General features: G+C 39.0%; 1 protein-coding gene across 2 annotated transcripts in view; it reads left to right on the forward strand.

Annotated features, from left to right (window-relative positions):
- LOC126416025 (embryonic polarity protein dorsal-like) overlaps positions 1–17,736 on the forward strand; it is a 98,182-nt gene that overhangs the window by 56,351 nt on the left and 24,095 nt on the right. For both annotated transcript variants that reach the window (XM_050083476.1, XM_050083475.1), the window contains exon 10: positions 4,412–4,725. In XM_050083476.1, coding sequence (XP_049939433.1) covers positions 4,412–4,725 — 314 coding nt within the window. The remainder of the gene's footprint in view (positions 1–4,411; positions 4,726–17,736) is intronic.

A 17,736-nucleotide genomic window follows, 5' to 3' on the forward strand; every position in this document is an offset into this window, starting at 1 on the left:
CCAAGCCTGTGAATAGTGAGATGTTGAATGATCACTGTGAAGGACATGAAGATGCTGCATACTTGTGTGAAACAGTGTTATCAGCATCTGACAGTGTTTGGAAGCGGCCTGTTTGTGGATCGCCATTTGGCCGGTTGGTCGAAGTGTGCAGTATCCAGATTTATGAGGCATTCTGATGTGGCAGTGGCCTTAATGGGAATGTGAGGACAGGCATACTTGTCTCCAAGGTTCTGGTTGACACAGTCTGACCACCAAATAGGAGCATTGCAGTATTGTGCACTGAGAACATTATAAGCTTTTCACGTCAGCACCTGCCATCCACATACATGTAACAGACTTCCTGCAACATTCTGTGTTATTCCACACCATTGGTTGGAGACTAGCAGCAGCTGGACTAAGGAACTGCCATTCCATGTGTTAGCTAGTGTCAACGTCAAAACAGAAGTGCCTGCGTTTAGAGTGGTGCTGTGACCAGGAAGCATGGACTGCTGATGAATGGTGTCACGTTGTGTTCAGTGAACTATCATGGTTCTGCACTGCACCAGACAACCATCGTCAGCGAGTATTGTGCCAATGTGGGAAAATGTCCCATTCTTCCAATGTTTGGGATAGGGAAAGCAGTGTCACTTGTGGTGTCATGGCTTCGGGGGCGATTGGGTATAATGTCAGGTTGCAGCTGGTAGTGATGGAGGGAACTCTGATGGCAACGGTACATCACGGACAGCCTGTGTCCTCGTGTTCTCTCTTGTGTGACAGTATTGTTGTGCCATTTTTCATCATATCTCTGTATACTGTCTGCGTGATGCTGAGACACTTGTGTGGCCAGCACAAGACTACAAATCTGTCTTCGATAGGGGTGTTGGGCCAGCTCAGAAATCAACTCCATCTCAGCGCCAGTATCCAGGATATTAAGGACAGATGTGGGCCAGTTTTCCTCAGGAGAAGATATAGTAGCTTTAATACACTCTTCTATAACCGAATTAGTGCATGAATCCAGATCAGAGACGATGCAACATCATACTGGTAAATGGCACCATAAGTTTTTTGCAAATTTGACTCGATTTTGTTAGTAGCAAAGTAACATGGAATACCCTCTCAACCCATGAACTTTCATTTTGTTTCCTCCTCACCTTGTGGGTGCTTCACTTTTCTTGTCAGGCAGTGTAATTTTCCAGGAAGTTTTGAAACGTGTACACTCCACTGCAAAGTGATAAATTCATCCCAAAAATATTTGTTGATTGTTATCACTACTTAAGAACAGTAACATACTGCTGCAGCGTGTTTGTCCAGAAAACCACAGGATGTACCACAAACGGGTTTACACTGTTTGAACTTTAATAACTGAGGAGGTATTAATGGCAACCTGATCCAGTTGCGACTGTATGGTGCCGGTAACTACATGTAAATAATAAGACAGCTGGAAACTTGTCCTTGAAGCAAAGATAGTGGATTGAAAAGGATTATTGAAAATAAGAAAACATGAAAGAAGTGCAGAGACGATGGTGGACAGAGTCCGATACTGCGCCATCATCATGTATAACAGTAACGAAATTATGCAACAAATTAGAGTTGGTAGGAAGGAAGAAAGGAAGGAAGTGTGTGTGATCTAAAGAATGGACAGTGTGGCCTTTCACAAGATCCCCAAGAAGACCATACTGCGAGCAGTGTGTGAATCACGTCTAAGCAAATCAAATATTCACCATTCGCATTAAAATGCATTTCTGCATTTTAAAGCAAAGAAAGTGGAAACCCTACTAATATATCCGCCGTCCACGGATAGGAAAATCTCTCGGTGTGAGTAATAGCGTTTTTATTTAAACTAAAGTCTTTCTTCAAAATTTACAAAACAATATTCGTGACGTAGGACTGATCCTCCAAGCCTACCAATAACTAAATCAGAAATTCTTCCAAACATAAACTGTCTGTAGTAACCATACAACTTGACCAAACCAAGCCCCGGGTGTCTCGTGAAGAGCAGCGCAGAGTCCACGTTGCCGTCACCTGAGTCCGAGGACGAGTAGAGGCCCTGCGAGGATGGCTCCGGTACGCTGGCAGCGGTGGACGGTGACGCAACGCCTACAATGACACCAGTGGGCTTGCTCGGTGTGAACTGCCTCTCCAGGCTCCTGCACCAGCCTAAATACTGTTTGGCGCATGGATATGGCTGGCTCTATTTGCAGTCGTGTCGAGCGGAAGGAAAGAGGTCCGTGGCTGTAGCGGCCTCTTGCAGCGCCGTGGACACCTCCTGGTGGTATCTGGGAAGCGTCTATGTTTCCGGGACAACCGGCCAGGCTGACCCCTACTTGGTCCGGGGCCCGCTGTACCAGTCTGCTTCGCGGGAAGCGAGAGTTGCAGGCGCTTAGTCTGGACACCGTACCTACATTCCCAGGTTGCTTCACATGATGAATGAGGACAATCCATATAGACACCTCAGCATTTGTAAATGGATTTGTGATAATGAACAGTTGACTGAAGTCATTCTTTGGTCCAATGAGGTAACCTTTAAACTGAATGAAACCATCAGGTGCCACAACTGTGTGTACTGGGCAAGAGATAAGCCCCATGTGGAAGAACGAGCTGTTAATCTTCCTGGGTTATCAGTATGGTGTGGTATGTCCACAAGAGAACTTGTGGGGCCTTTATTCAACAGTGACAGGTGTAAAGTTCTTTACCATGTTGCTGAATGAATTGCACCAGCTGTTCACCAACTGTGCTGAGATGAAGACTGGTTTTTTTCAGCATGATTGTGCACCACCAGATTATCATTGTGACTTGCGACAATTCATGGATGAAACATTTGTTGAAAGGTGAATAGGCAGATGAGGAAGTCTTGAGTTTCCATCTTGATCTCCCGATCTAATGCTGTTTGACTTCTTTCTGTGGGGAAATCTGAAGAACAACGTCTACACCAGACAGCCATGAACAATGTTGGACAACGTGAAAAAGACTATTGTTACTGCTTGTGAATCCATTCCACTGGTAATCACGAGACATGTATTTCAATCTGTTTTGCAGACACTGTATTGCTGCTGATAAACATTTTGAACATCTTCAGTAGTAAAATGTCATCAGTAATGTCATGACCATCTAAGTCATTTAAAAATTCAGTTTTTGTTATTAAAACTCAAACAGTGTAAACCCCTTTGTAGGACACACTGTATATGTTGCAGGACATATGTCAGCATCTCATTGTTGATGTTCTGCTTCTGCTTTGTGAACATTGGACAACATTATTCACTCTAGCAGTAAATAGTCTGAAATTTGCTTTACAGTTCTTGCGTGCTCCGTATAGTCTCATGTCGTATCACTTCCACAAATTTCTGGCATTGAAGGAGGCATTAGGAGGGTAAAAATGGATTACGTAGGTATAATGAAGGCGCTATTGAATATTTCATGCACAGTTGGCTATTTTTAGAAAGGTATCAGGAAGCTGCCTAGCAGTAAACTTTTTTCCAATAAACTTTGTAGAAAAGTACCATGAGTTTGTTGTGTATTGTATGTGGAAGTAAATTTGGTGAAGAAAGGGTCTAGTTCATATTTTACAGGCCTCTTTATATGACAGTAAAAAGACAGGTTCTGCTATGGAAAACAAATTTAAAAATGAACTATCTTTGATGCACAAGTTGCTCTGACTAGAATTCATCATATATACATGTATGTCAAATGATGCTACAAAATCTGCATAATATTCATATAAACAAAAGCGCTGGCAGGTCGATAGATACACAAACAAACACAAACATACACACAAAATTCAAGCTTTCGCAACAAACTGTTGCCTCATCAGGAAAGAGGGAAGGAGAGGGGAAGACGAAAGGAAGTGGGTTTTAAGGGAGAGGGTAAGGAGTCATTCCAATCCCGGGAGCGGAAAGACTTACCTTAGGGGGAAAAAAGGACAGGTATACACTAGCACACACGCACATATCCATCCACACATACAGACACAAGCAGACTACCTTAGGGGGAAAAAAGGACAGGTATACACTATCACACACGCACATATCCATCCACACATACAGACACAAGCAGACATATGTCTGCTTGTGTCTGTATGTGTGGATGGATATGTGCGTGTGTGCTAGTGTATACCTGTCCTTTTTTCCCCCTAAGGTAAGTCTTTCCGCTCCCGGGATTGGAATGACTCCTTACCCTCTCCCTTAAAACCCACTTCCTTTCGTCTTCCCCTCTCCTTCCCTCTTTCCTGATGAGGCAACAGTTTGTTGCGAAAGCTTGAATTTTGTGTGTTTGTTTGTGTTTGTTTGTGTATCTATCGACCTGCCAGCGCTTTTGTTCGGTAAGTCACCTCATCTTTGTTTTTATATATAATTTTTCCCACGTGGAATGTTTCCTTCCATTATATTAATATTCATATAACATTTACTAAATCTAATGCAAGGTACATCAATTTCAGAAACGGTGACCACACCAGGACCGTCCCCTTACATGTTTGCTGGTGCTCAATCACCAATGTTTGTTGGTGCTGTGTCTGCATCTGCAAGTCCAGCACATAGTGTAGGACGGACACCATCACCCATGGACTATGTTATGCCACAGCAACAGCAACCTCAACAACCACCACCTCACCAGCACCCTCATCATCAGCAACAGCAGCAGCAGCAGAACTATCAGATGGAAGCTAAATTACAAGAAATACTGGCAGCTGGTAGGCTGCAGCCAGCACAGTTTCCATCTCAGGCACACACTGTGCAGCATCCAGTACAAGCTGTAACTATTTTTACCTAGCAGCTAGATTTTTTTTTTGTTATACTGTGTATTTATTTCCAAAAACAATATGAGAGTCAGCCAAATAGTTTTGAAAAGTTTGTTTGCAAATTTGGAAAAATGGGCAAAAAATCGAAAGTAAACGTGAATCAAAAGCTATAACATGGGACGTACTGCTGATAGAGACACTGAACTGAGTAAGTTATTTTGACATAATATCCTATAAATATGTGCAAAACAGTAGCAGAAAGTATTTTCTTACAGGATATCCTTTGAAATGAAACAGGAGTAACAATTACTTCTATCCTTTTTCCTATTTTGTCTGTGCCAGTGTTTCATAATTGTGCCAGTGAGAATTAAAGTCAAAGCACACACCTCCATCTCATACTTCCCTCTGCCTTCTTTTATCTCTCTCTTTTCTTTCCTTTTTTCCTGTCTATTTTTTCATCTTGTACGAACCTTCCTCATACAATTGTGTTCATTTCCTTTTACCCCAGTTGCCCATTTACATCCTATCTGCATCCTATCTTGCTTCCTAACACCCTCTTTCCCATCCCTTTTGCCCCCTCACTGCTCTTTCATTACTTTTTCTTCTTATCACTGGCTCCTATTTACTTTCCTCTGACTTTGTGTATCATATGAATTTTTTTTCATATTCTGGAGTTATGATTTCCTTTCCATCTATGGTATTTTGTTACCTTCTGTGCACTTCAAATGTTGTCTGTTATTGTCCGATATTTGACATGTTTGTCCACTTAACAGAGCTGTCTTTCTTCTTTTTGGTTTTTGGGTTTTTTCCTCTATTATGCCTATCAAATGTCAGTTTTCACTCATATTTCAGCATTTTTACATCCAATAGATGTTACCCAATAACGAAATAACTGGGTGAATGACAGTAAATACAAGAAAATAATATGAAAGAGATACTATGCTTGAATTATGGTTGTATAAATATAGCCTGTTGCTGGTCTTTAGTTTACTAGCATAAAAAATCTTTGTATTTGTCACACACCCCTGCAGTTTCTCAGTACAGTAAAATCTTTTACTCTTCATCCAGTTTACACATAGTTTTCACTTTATGTATGGCCATGGAGCAGGTCTTTCAGATAATGTGTTGAACAATGCAGTAAAGACAATATTATGAAAAGGATAGTTGCTACTCTCATATAGTGGAGATGCTGAGTCGCATTTAGGGACAACAAAAAGTCTGCCAAACAAAGCCCACGCCCAGACAGGTCTTCGTCAGAATTAGACAAAAAAAACACACACACACAATCACAGTCTTCGGCTGCCAAGGCCAGACCAGTCTGGCCTTGACATACAGTGACTGTGGTCGTGTGTGTGTGTGTGTGTGTGTGTGTGTGTGTGTGTGTGTGTGTGTGTGTGTGGTCTAATTCTGTTGAAGGCCTGTTTGGCCATAAGGTTTCTTTGACATTATTTTTGCTGCACCTATCTGCAACTCAGCAGCTCTACTGTATCATGAATAGCAACTATGTTTGACTTTTCATAATAATGTCACTTAATATGTTGAATTAGACAAGACCAAGATATTTGTAGCTGTTATGGATCTTGTGCATGGCCCACAACTTCTGACTCTGCACCTATTGGCAGTCTAGTCCCTGCACACTCCACCAGGCAGTGTTCGTCTCTCCCCCCATCCACCATCCATACACTACTATATCTTCCCCTTCCCTGCACTCACCAGATTGCTGCTTGCATCACACGTGATGTTGCATTCCAGTCCAAGATGCTGGAGTTGATGGTTGTGTGTTTGTGAGGTGTGCTTGCTTTCTTGTGTGTGTGTGTGTGTGTGTGTGTGTGTGTGTGTGTGTTTTACTGACAAAGGCTGTGGCCAAAAGCATTATGTGAGTGTCTTTTAATTTTGCCTGTCTCCAACTTGACATGACTTCTTTACAGTAAGTAGCAGTCTTCTGTCTTTTCCTACATTGTTGGAAGTTAAAGTAACAGTTACAATAGAATTGTAATCAAATTTCACTCATAGTGAGAATCCCTTGAGTTATTTAACAAAATATTCAGGATCCTGTACTAACTTCACAAAGTTTCATTTGTTGCTTGCTCACAAGTTAAATGATGATACGTTTTTCATTGTATAACTCATTTTCAGTGTCTGTAGCACATTTGTATGTAACTGTCATTGAATATGCAATTATTACAATTACCTTAAAATGAAATAGTGTATCTATAAGCACACAAAATTTGTAAATCCTAATGTTTTGTCATCTGTCCTCAGCTGCAATGTATTGGGGTTGACAATATTGTAATAGTTCCAAAAGTCTCACGTATTTGGCTGCCTCTCATAAAATTGCATGCATAGTAGCTAGAGAATATTTACTAATACTAGCATTTATATCTTTTGTACTAATAAAAGTAATTGTTAGGAAAATGGTGGAGGCTGTTGTCACTCACATACTAAACATAATGATAAATCCACCTCTCTCGTTAATACATACACCTTAGAGCATCTTGCAAAAGTTGCTAAATTTGTAATGATAGTGAACTAAGAAGCAGGAAAATGAGTGTATCTTCAACTTTGTGAAGCAGAGGAGGCTTTTCAGAAAAAGGAGATGAAAGAGGAAAGTGACCAATCCTATTGAAAGAAGGGTACGTCATCTGAAATGCTGCGTTGAGTATATATCCAGTACACTTTTCACTATAGACAGTAAACCATTCAACTAGTAGTAGTGCAATAGACAGGAGAAGACTTAGACTAAAGTAACAGTAAAGCAGAGGAAAAAAAGTGTGGAATGAAGGTACACAGTAAGTACAAGGGTCATTAAAAAAAATACTGCTCCAAATATTTTTTACAGGCAATACTATTTATATAGGAAAAGTCCTTTTTGATACATCAAATTTGATGTTTCTCCTGCACGTGTGCAAAGGTTCGAACAATTCCAGCATTCCAGCAGATCGTAGAGCCATAACAAACCATCAAAATAGGGTCAGTGCAAGACGTTCATTACAAGCAATTTGTTGTAATTGAATTCTTGGTTGTGGAAGAAGAAACTTTGGTGACATCCATAACTGTTTGTGTGCAGTGTTTGCAACTGATAAGAGCACTGTTGGGTGATAGGTAAAAAAGGTTGAAAGTGTTGGGAAGTGTAAAAATTGAGCTCCATGATAGCCCACATTTGGTTCATCCTGTCACAGTCTCGTTATGTGGTGAAATTGCACATATTCCATTATTCAAGCAGACCAGCACATCACAGTTCAACCGTTGGCTCTGCAGCTGTCTTGTATTAAAAGTAATTGGGACTCTTGGACAAAGTTGTGCTGCAGGTGGTTCCCCCAAATATTTGTAACAGACCACAAGATTTAAAGAATAACTATTTCATCTGAACTGTTGGAGCAGTTCAGACCAGTGAAGAGTCCTTTCTGTCGCAGATTGTTACATGTGACAAAACCTGGGTGCGTCACTTTGACCTGGTAACAAAAAGGCAGTCACTGGAGTGGCACCACCTGCAATCACTAAAAAATAAGAAATTCAAGACAGCTCTCTCTGCTGGCGAAGTCAAGAGGACTGTCTTTTGGGATTGTGATGTTGTCATTTTTGTGAATGTGTTTCCAAATGAACCAACTATTAATTCAGAGGGATATGTGAAGACTGACCAAGCTAAAGAACCATTTCCGAAGTGTTCATGCTAACAAGTATCAAAAAGATATTTTCCTCCAACATGACAGTGCACATAGGAACACATTGCCAAATTGGGTTCGACAGAATTGCCTCATCTACCCTAGAGCACAAGTCTGGCACCCTCACACTTTCATCTGTTGGAGCCACTTAAGGATTTTCTATAGGGCACACACTTTGAAGATGATGAAAGTGTATTTCATGCAGTGAAAATGTTGTTACAAGTGTAGGACAATAGCTTTTGCCAACAGCGAATACAAATTTTTATACAATACTGATATAAGGCCACAGAATTTGATGGAGATTACATAGAAAAGTAGTGCATATAAAAGAAATGTTGACTAATTTTGTCACCAAATTCTATTTCTTTTGAATAAATACGTCCTGAAAGAAATAAATGAGGGACATTATTATTGAACGAGCCTGATATTACTGTAGGAAAAAATGCTCCAGTGAGGACAATATCATTAGAGACTGAGCACAAGTTCACATTAGGGAAAAAAACTTGCCATTTTTATCAGAGGAACCATCCTGGCACTTGCTTTAAGAGATTTAAAGAAAGAGAGAAAACCTAAATCTGGATGACTAGTGGAACACAGGTTTCCTCCAGAATATGAGTCCATTGTCATCCCACTGATTCATTACGGAGAGAGAGATTAAAGAAAGCAGAGTGGTGGAAATAACATTTATCAGAGACTTCCATTGAAAACTATATTTCATTTAAATCACCTGACCTCACAAACAGAATTTTTGATCCTCTTCAAATTGCTTCCCTTTTTTCCCCTCTATTGGATTAACACTACTAAAGAATAAATAAGATTGTTATGAAAATTTTGTAATGTTTACATTGACTGCACTTTCCCACTATTGTACTGGGAAGGTATAGATTTTTGTTTACTCGAGAAACTTATGAAGTTGAATGCTTTACATTCTTAATCACTTTGGCTTTTGATATTAGTATGTAGCCTAAACAGCAGTTAAAACAGCAATGTTATTCACTTTCATCAAAGTTGAAAAAGTTCAGACATACGATTCACAAAAAACATCATAGCAACTTTGTTTTACAATCAAAAAAGTGTGCTCTTTATTGCATTTCATGGAGTTAGGTACATTTTTGGAATTGAAACATGACATTCAAGTTCAAGAATGTGGAAAGTTAATATCGGGAATAGTTTTGATTTGCGTGTTCACATTCTGCTGTATACATTGCCCTGATGATTTTAAACTTCATGATGGAAAGTTTTCACCACATTCTATACATCAAGAAATGATATACTTTTCAGGATTTTGTAGATGGTGAAGTATTGAATACTTCTCATCTGGGCTGGCTGAAATCCCATGTCTGAATTCTAAGTTGAGAAATTAAACAAGGTCGTTCCTCAAGCCAAAAGTGCTAGGAGAATTTGTTGAATGTGTAATAGAGTAAACAGAAAGTTTAATAATGATGAAATAAATTTCTGATCTGCATCTTTCATGATATTTTCTAGCCTGTTGGTTGTTGCTTTTGAAATGTGTCTCATATTTGAGGGATGGTCAGTTGGTTAGCAAAGTTTACATAAAACACAAGAAGTCACACACTACTAGTGTAACACATGTAGACTCATTGAGACACGTATTTGACAAATTGCAGGAGATCAAGCAATAGAGACAGTGCTGGTATGTAAGGTTGTGAAGGACATGAATCTCAAACTTGGAATTTCTGTTGTGTTTTGTGTGTCAGTTTTGTTGTTGTAAGTTTTATTGTGATTGCTATAGCAAAATCGTACAATTGTACACTTCATAATAAAATTAAGTTCAGAAGTTCTCCAGGAATGTAGGAGTGTGTGTGTGAGTGTAGGTGTGTGTGTGTGTGTGTGTGTGTGTGTGTGTGTGAAGGAATTGCTTTTACTCTCATCATGCTGAACTCCTGTATAATGAAATAGGCTTGGTACATGAACTTAAAGGAAAGCTCAGAAATTTTACTGTAGTATTCCAACATGTTACAGTAATGGTAAATTACGTAAATTTGACTACTGAACAAATGGATGATTATCAAGCAAGCCTTGAAAATGTGCAGTAACACTTTGCTTGGCAGAGGAACAGTTAGGTGTTTCAATTCCAGTGTTTTGAAACACTGGGCACACTCTTCAGAAACTGTGTTGAAAAATGGCGAAACATAAAAATATGTAATTCAGAAATTTAAATGGAGGAGGGAACCAGTTAAAAGCCGTTAAATGCAGTGGGTAATAGACAGCCTAACACTGCACTCTCAGAGTATAGCATAACTGAATAGATAAAAAATTTACACACCAAGCAATGGCAAGAGCAAACACACACAAAAGTCAGGGAAATGTGAAAGCTTTCAGAGCCAGTGGCTTTTTCCTCTGGCAAAAGTGCTGAAGGGGAAGCAAGAGGGGTGAAGGAAAAGGACAGGAAGATTTAGGAAATGGGAGGAATTGTGGAAAATTCTCCCAGAATGCTGGGTCAGGGGAGACTTACAGATAGGATGAGAAGAAAAAACTGATTATTGGGGACTGCACACTGGGTGAGATTGGAAAACCTGAGAGCTTGACTGTGGAAGATAGGGTAATAAGCAAGACAGAGATTATTGATGAAACATAGTGCTAGAGTTAATAAGTGTGGAAAGCTTAGTACATTAAATATGTTCGAGGTAGGGCATGGGGAAGTATAGACAGGTGAGAAAATAATAGATGTAGAAAACTAAAAGAGAGTGAAGAAAGTAATAGTTACGAAGAAGAAATGCTGAGTCTAAAGAAATTAACATAAATTAAGGCAAGGCAGTGGTGAGAATCGAGGCTATGTTGTAACGCCAGTTCCCACCTGCAGGGTTCAGAGTAACAGGGATCAGGGGGAAGAATTCAGATGGCATGTGTGGTGAAACAGGAACCAAAATCAGGACTGTCATGTTGTAGAGAAATGTAGAAGACCAAACAGTGTTTACATACAGCTGATATACGACATGTCGTTTCACAGATGGCTCACCGTTTGATAGTGTGTGTTTTGAAAATTACGGGTGCTGGTATAGATGTTGGTAGTAGAGTGCACAGGGCAAGTGTTACAGTGAGGACAGTCACAGTGGTAGGAGCCACAGGGCAGGAAAATGGGCACAGAAGGAGCATAGGGTCTGAGCAGGAGATGGAGAGGAAGGGGGAGGGGGAATGAAAAGCCATTCTAGCTGCAGCGGGAAAAATGTCAGAATGGAGCTCATTTCAGAGCAAGAGTTTAGGAATCTTAGACTTGGTAAAGTATCTGATTAATACATTCAAGAGCAGGATAGAGCAGGAAGAGGTGTAGTCCTATATATTTTTTGAGGAATCAGGAATACCAGGATTGGGCGTGATGGCCCTGGAAATCTGTTTTTGGACTAAGCTGGTAGGATAATTATGTCCAGTGAAGGCTAAGGTGAGCATGGTGGTGTATTATTGTAAAGAGTGAGCAAATATGTTTGCCTCGAGTTTCAAGGCTGTATGGGAGGGAGCATTTGACATGGAAAGATGACAAGTGTCAAAATGAAAGCACTGTTGTTTATTAGTAGGTTTAATGTGAACAGAAGTGAGTAGCTGACCCTCGTTGAGAAAGAGGTCAGCATCAAGGAAAGTGGCATCGGACTCAGAATAGCACCATGTGAAATTTAACTGGGAGAATGTATTTAGAGCGCCCAAAAATTTTAACAGGTTAGCCTCACCATGAGTCCGTATGGCAAAACATACACTATCAAAGGAAGAGCCATCTGTGAAACAACACATGTGGTACACCAGCTGTTATGCAAACACCGTTTGTCCTTCTACATTGGTATGACTACCACCAAGTTGTCAGGATGAATGGACATAGACACCAACACATAATATCCTGTTGCAGAGCTTGCTCTACAACATGACGGTCATGGCTTGAGTGCCTGATTCACCACAGGTGCTACCTTGATTCTTCCCCCGACACCAGTTTCTCAGAACTCCACAGGTGGGAGTTTGCATTACAAGTCGTTGGTTTTCGCCATCCACCTGCCCTTAATTTACACTAATTTCTTCAAACTCAGCTCAGTAACTGTTCAATTCCTTTTAATTTTGCATATCTTTTATTTTCTCACCTGTCTATTTTTCTCTGCCGCATACTTCTAACATCTATAATATACTTAGCTTTCTGCTGTTATTAACTCTTGCACACTGTTTGGTCAGTAATCTCCACCTTTAAGTTCTCAGGTTTTCAAATATTGTCCATTGCAGTCCCCAACAGTCAGTCTTTCTTGCTCGTCCTGGCTGGTAAGTCTCTCCTGCCCCGGCATTCTGGGTGAATTTTCCATAATTCTTCCCATTTTCTAAACCTGCCACTGGCTTCAAAAGCTTGAACATTATTTCCTTAACCTTTATATGAGTTTGCTGTTGCTGCCATTTGGGGAGTATGTTTTTTTAAACTACACAATTACATTATATTTTCAAAAACAGATTATTTTCATTAATTTATGTACAGAGATAGAGTTTGAAAGGAAAACAAAGTGTGTACCATTCTTACTTTGTCTAGAAATGAGTGAAAACAGTATGATCTCATTGTTTTTTGTGGTGAGTTAAACTAATATAAAGATCTTGGGTTTCCAACCAAATGAGTTGTTTGAAGTGGAATGATGTGTTGACAAGTGTCACTCTGATTATCTTCTGGCAAAATGCTGAATTGGTATCATGATTGTTTTTGTACAGGGACTGCAGCATGGTGTACTCCTCTCTTCCATCCGCACAGTGCGAGTGGGAGTAGGGAGAGGGGGCGTTAGAGTCCTGGCAAGCACAATCAAATTTAAAATAGCAATGTGAAAGTTCATGGAATTGTAAATGATAGGCCATATGGAGAAGCAATGGGAATAAGCATAAAAGAGGAGGAAGTAGGTGTGAAAGTGAGGGAATGAGAGAGAAAGAGAGAGAGAGAGAGAGAGAGAGAGAGAGATGGGATTTTAAACAGAACAGATATGTGCAAGTGAAACTTAGATGGGTGAAAGAACTGCACTCAGCAGCATGTTTGTAGCTGTATAGATTTTGTGGACTGATTCTTTAGCTTATGTTGCATAAAGGGTATACTGTACAGTGGTAGTATGTGTGTGTGAGTGAGTGATTGAGGAGAGAAAAGATTCACTCACCTGCTTGCTGTAGGTGATTTATTTTGTATGAAAGTAACATCAGCATTGCTGTTTGTAGTGTTACCGAACATTCACCCCTCTCAATCTTAGCTTCAACATCTGGCATTCTTGTTTATTTGTGATCTGCTATTTTTGGCATGTTTACAGTGGTTGCATGAATTGTTTAAGGGAACCAGAAATGAAAAGTTCTATGATAGCAATGTCTTTAAAATATTGAAGCTATTAAACTCTTCAATCTGTTGAATGGGAGCATTCATTATTATCATATAACATTATAAGGAAAAAGAATACCTGGCCAGTATCTACCTTCAGCTCACAAAACTCTTAATTATTACTGATAGACACATATAAAAGTTAAAAAAAAATGTATTGTAGGTTTTGGTTCTGTTTGTTTCTTCTTCAGGAAGAAAAGAAAATTAAGTTGGATAAGTTTAGAAATGATGGGCAGGCCATTCAGAGTAGTGGTTGAGAGAGAGGAACCTCACCCTCAAGGTAGGCAGATCCCTGTCAGTGTGTGCAACCTGCTCCTCCCTCATACCCTGTGCCAATCTATATCTCTTTCCTTTCCGAGCAAGGAGCTAAAATTCTGAATGCTAGGCTAGCTTTCTTTTTACATGCGTCCATTGGCAGTACTTAAAATTTCCCCTACTGAACGTAAGCATGCTGTTGCTTAGTTTAAAAAGTTTTTTTCAAGTAAATTTTGCTTTTGTTGCAATATTTATAACTGCACAAACAAGACAGGCTCAGAATAGAAAATAAGAAGTAACATTATAGTTGAAAAAGTTCAAATGGAAACTGTGGCAGTTAGAATTGCATTTTTTTAAAAAAGTATCTAGTTTTTTCAGCATCCAGCATCACTAATGCAACAAGAATTCACAATTTCAGTGTCATTCATTGTGTAGAGTGAAAAGTAAATATAAATCTCCCAATAATTTGGGAGCAATAAAAGATAATTATGTAATGTGTCACTGGACCTAATGCTGAAATTAGCCCAGAATTGTGCCACACTTGGTCTTCTCTTACAATGATTACAAGTTGATGTCCTTGTGAATAAATGTTGTACAAGGCTAACATTACTGATGACTGATGCAGAAGCAAGATAAAAGATGCTCCAGGACTAATAATGCACACTTTTCTGGCACATAACATATTCAAGATATTGGGCTATTTCTGGATACTGTTTTGATGAAAGACTGCCACAGAAACATTTATCGTCTTTACAGCTCCTGATTTTTGTCAGTACTATTCAGTTCCATTACCTGTACACATTTGTTGTCTGTTGTGTAGTACAAATTAGCCTACAGGTATCAGCTGGACTTTATGATTTTTGAACCCCATGTGAACAGCTGGGAGTTCTCTCATGTGTCATAAAAACCAAATATCCAACTATAAACAAAGAAGTGAAATTTAGTTTAATGAGTATATGCTGCAGCTGTTACAGCTCTTTTTTTATATGACACTTGTCACAACAATTGAGACTGCACTTTGTAAGCCAATTTTCCATATTCTGTCAGGGGTTGTGGCCTAATTTTAGGTTCAGATGCAGCTGTTATGTATACAAATAAGTTGAAAATATTTAGACATTTGTCTGCAGTGATAGTTTTCATAGACGCGAAGTGGGATGATATTAAGACTAACAGGTAAGTTCTACCGATTTCCACATGTCATGAAAATATCACAAAAATAAAAGTTACTGAATTAGAGACCTCATATTTTGTGAAACTCGCCCACGGTGTAGAATAATGCTTATTGAAACTTACAAACGTAATTTCAGGAAAAGAATATGTGACCACTTTGAATACGTTTCAAATGTTTAAAAGGGTATGTCGTTGTTGTTTAGAATAGGCAATGTCTTACTGAATACAGTTACCTTAAGCAGCTGTACAGCAGCATGCCAAGCTGATGATTACTACTCATCCATAAAGGGAACAATCCTTAATTAATATGCAGTCATGTCCACATTTGGCGTGCTCACTGGGGGCATGCCATATTAGGATAGTACTAAGTGGTACACACCTGATTGGTCACATAGCATACATACGACTTTCATAAGCCTTCCATGTACAGTATTTGATGGTAATATCCTTGCAATGGTTACTTAGCTCATTTCATAGTTATTAGAGAGTACTTCAAGTACTGAACAGTAAATAAAATTCATCGGCGCCATCTGACTCTTTATCAATGTAGGCTAAGTATTGAAAAGATTGGGTCTTTTTGTTGCAGTCTATTAACAATGGTCCGGAAACCTGTTCTCCTCTGGCTTAAATTAGACCTGCCAGTGACTTCCCATTGCATTGTGTTCAGTAAATCATGCGTTGGTGGTATTTGACGAAATTGGCTGTCCGAGCTGTGTTGTCACATGCTGACAAAAATTACTTCTCTCTACTCTCTTGTATGCATAGATAGTGCAAGCAGATCGCAATACTGTTGGTTTGTATGAGGTGATCTTGTGGAGCATTGTTTGATAATGACATGATAGACTTTGGTGTCAGTTGCTGTACATTTTCTTGAGTTATCACTGTTCTCATGGTTCTTTCCTAAATTGACATAAGCTAAGGTAAAATGACCAGGTCTTAATGCATTTTTGCTGGCGAAAAAGAAGAAGAAAATTTTTTTATTGGAAACGTGCTAGAGTGGGTGTGAGAATTGGGAAGTGTGACAAGCTGAGTGAAATAAATACTGTGTACAGATTTGTGAATCTGACATCACTATAGTTTTTTTAGGCTAACTATGAACCCCATTAAAATAACTCTCTGTTTCTATTTTCCTTAATTCATCTCCTAAACTCTTCGTTTTCTTAGTATAATCTGTTTTCCGCTCATCTGACTATTTGACCCAGTTTTTTCTGCTCATTTTACCTCTTTTTACTTCTTTGAATTTTTTTACTTCTATTCTGAATTTGTCTCTTGAGTAGGGTCTCCTGTGCAGTCTGCATTTCTCCTAAGTCCTTTTTTCCCCCTGGTTTCGAAGAATGTGTGGAACTGTGGAACTTCTTTGTTACTTTGTCTGCCTTCATTCTTTCTAGAAGTTTGTACTGTATGAAACATCTTTTACTGATCTCATATTTTATTTTACAGCAGAATTAGTATATTTTGTTATTGAGTTATTTTATACCTGTTGATTGTTGAAAGTAAACAGTGGCAATTTTTCACTTACTACATTCAAGGAGATAGAGCTGCCTCTAGAATTAGGTCATCAAGGAGTGGTAATTGACAAGTACAGAGTGATAATGTACTCCTAAATCATTTCAAGCAAATACCAGGTTAGTTCCCTAAATCGTGACTACCCTCCCCGTGTTCATTAAAACTTTATTTCTGGTTTTTATTCTCTTATTTTTTTAAATAAATAATAAATATTATCTTCCAAGGAAAAGTTTCGCTACAAAATCAAAAACAATCTTTAGACTGACCCTGTTTTACACATGCCTCACATTTTAGAAATACGATAAGCATAGGTCGGGCCACAACTTTGTGTTAAAAAGAACACACTCAAGTATAGGTCAGGCTGTGATTTTCTCGACAAGCAAGCCAACTGTCAGTCAAAAACTGGGCTTGTTTCATATGAGATCAATGTAAGGATGTTTCACAACGTGTCCCTTGTCTGGTACAGCCTTTTGTTGTCAATTTTTTGATTTATTTCGAAATAAACATTCGAGATTTTAACAGCTGCTGTTACGAATGGCTGAGCCAATGTTTCACATTGACATTATTTAGTGTATGTACTTGTTAGGTTTCGCATTTTGCTGTAATTCTGCTACAGATACATCACATTTGTTGTGTTGGCAAGAAATTTTGCAAGCTCAAGAGGAAGAAATTGCTCAGTAACTCACCTCACACTTTTTTTATGGAGGATAATTATGTTTTCTGTTGCCAATATTTCAAAAACTGTAACCTATCAAAGGACTGAAGTAAATACGAAAAACAAATCTTGAAGCTGGCTCCTTTTTAGTACATATTGCTCTTGAAGCTACATCAATTATATATGTGCCACTAACACTTTAAATAATGGCATGAATGACAGATTTTCTAGGCCCGATATTTTTTTAAGTGGCTGGTTTCCAAAGTATTAATGACTTAGAGTATAGTTGGAAGGTTGAATGGCCAATAAACACACAAAAATGACTGAAAATATTGCTAAACTTTTGGATGATGTCTTTCGAAGTTAACTAGTACAGAAAACGTGGGCATACATATACAGTCACACATGCATCTGCACTGATACATTGTCTACTCAGTTGCTTTGTACT

This window comes from Schistocerca serialis, chromosome 8 (genome assembly GCF_023864345.2).
Source record: "Schistocerca serialis cubense isolate TAMUIC-IGC-003099 chromosome 8, iqSchSeri2.2, whole genome shotgun sequence".
NCBI classification, from domain to species: Eukaryota; Metazoa; Arthropoda; class Insecta; order Orthoptera; family Acrididae; genus Schistocerca; species Schistocerca serialis.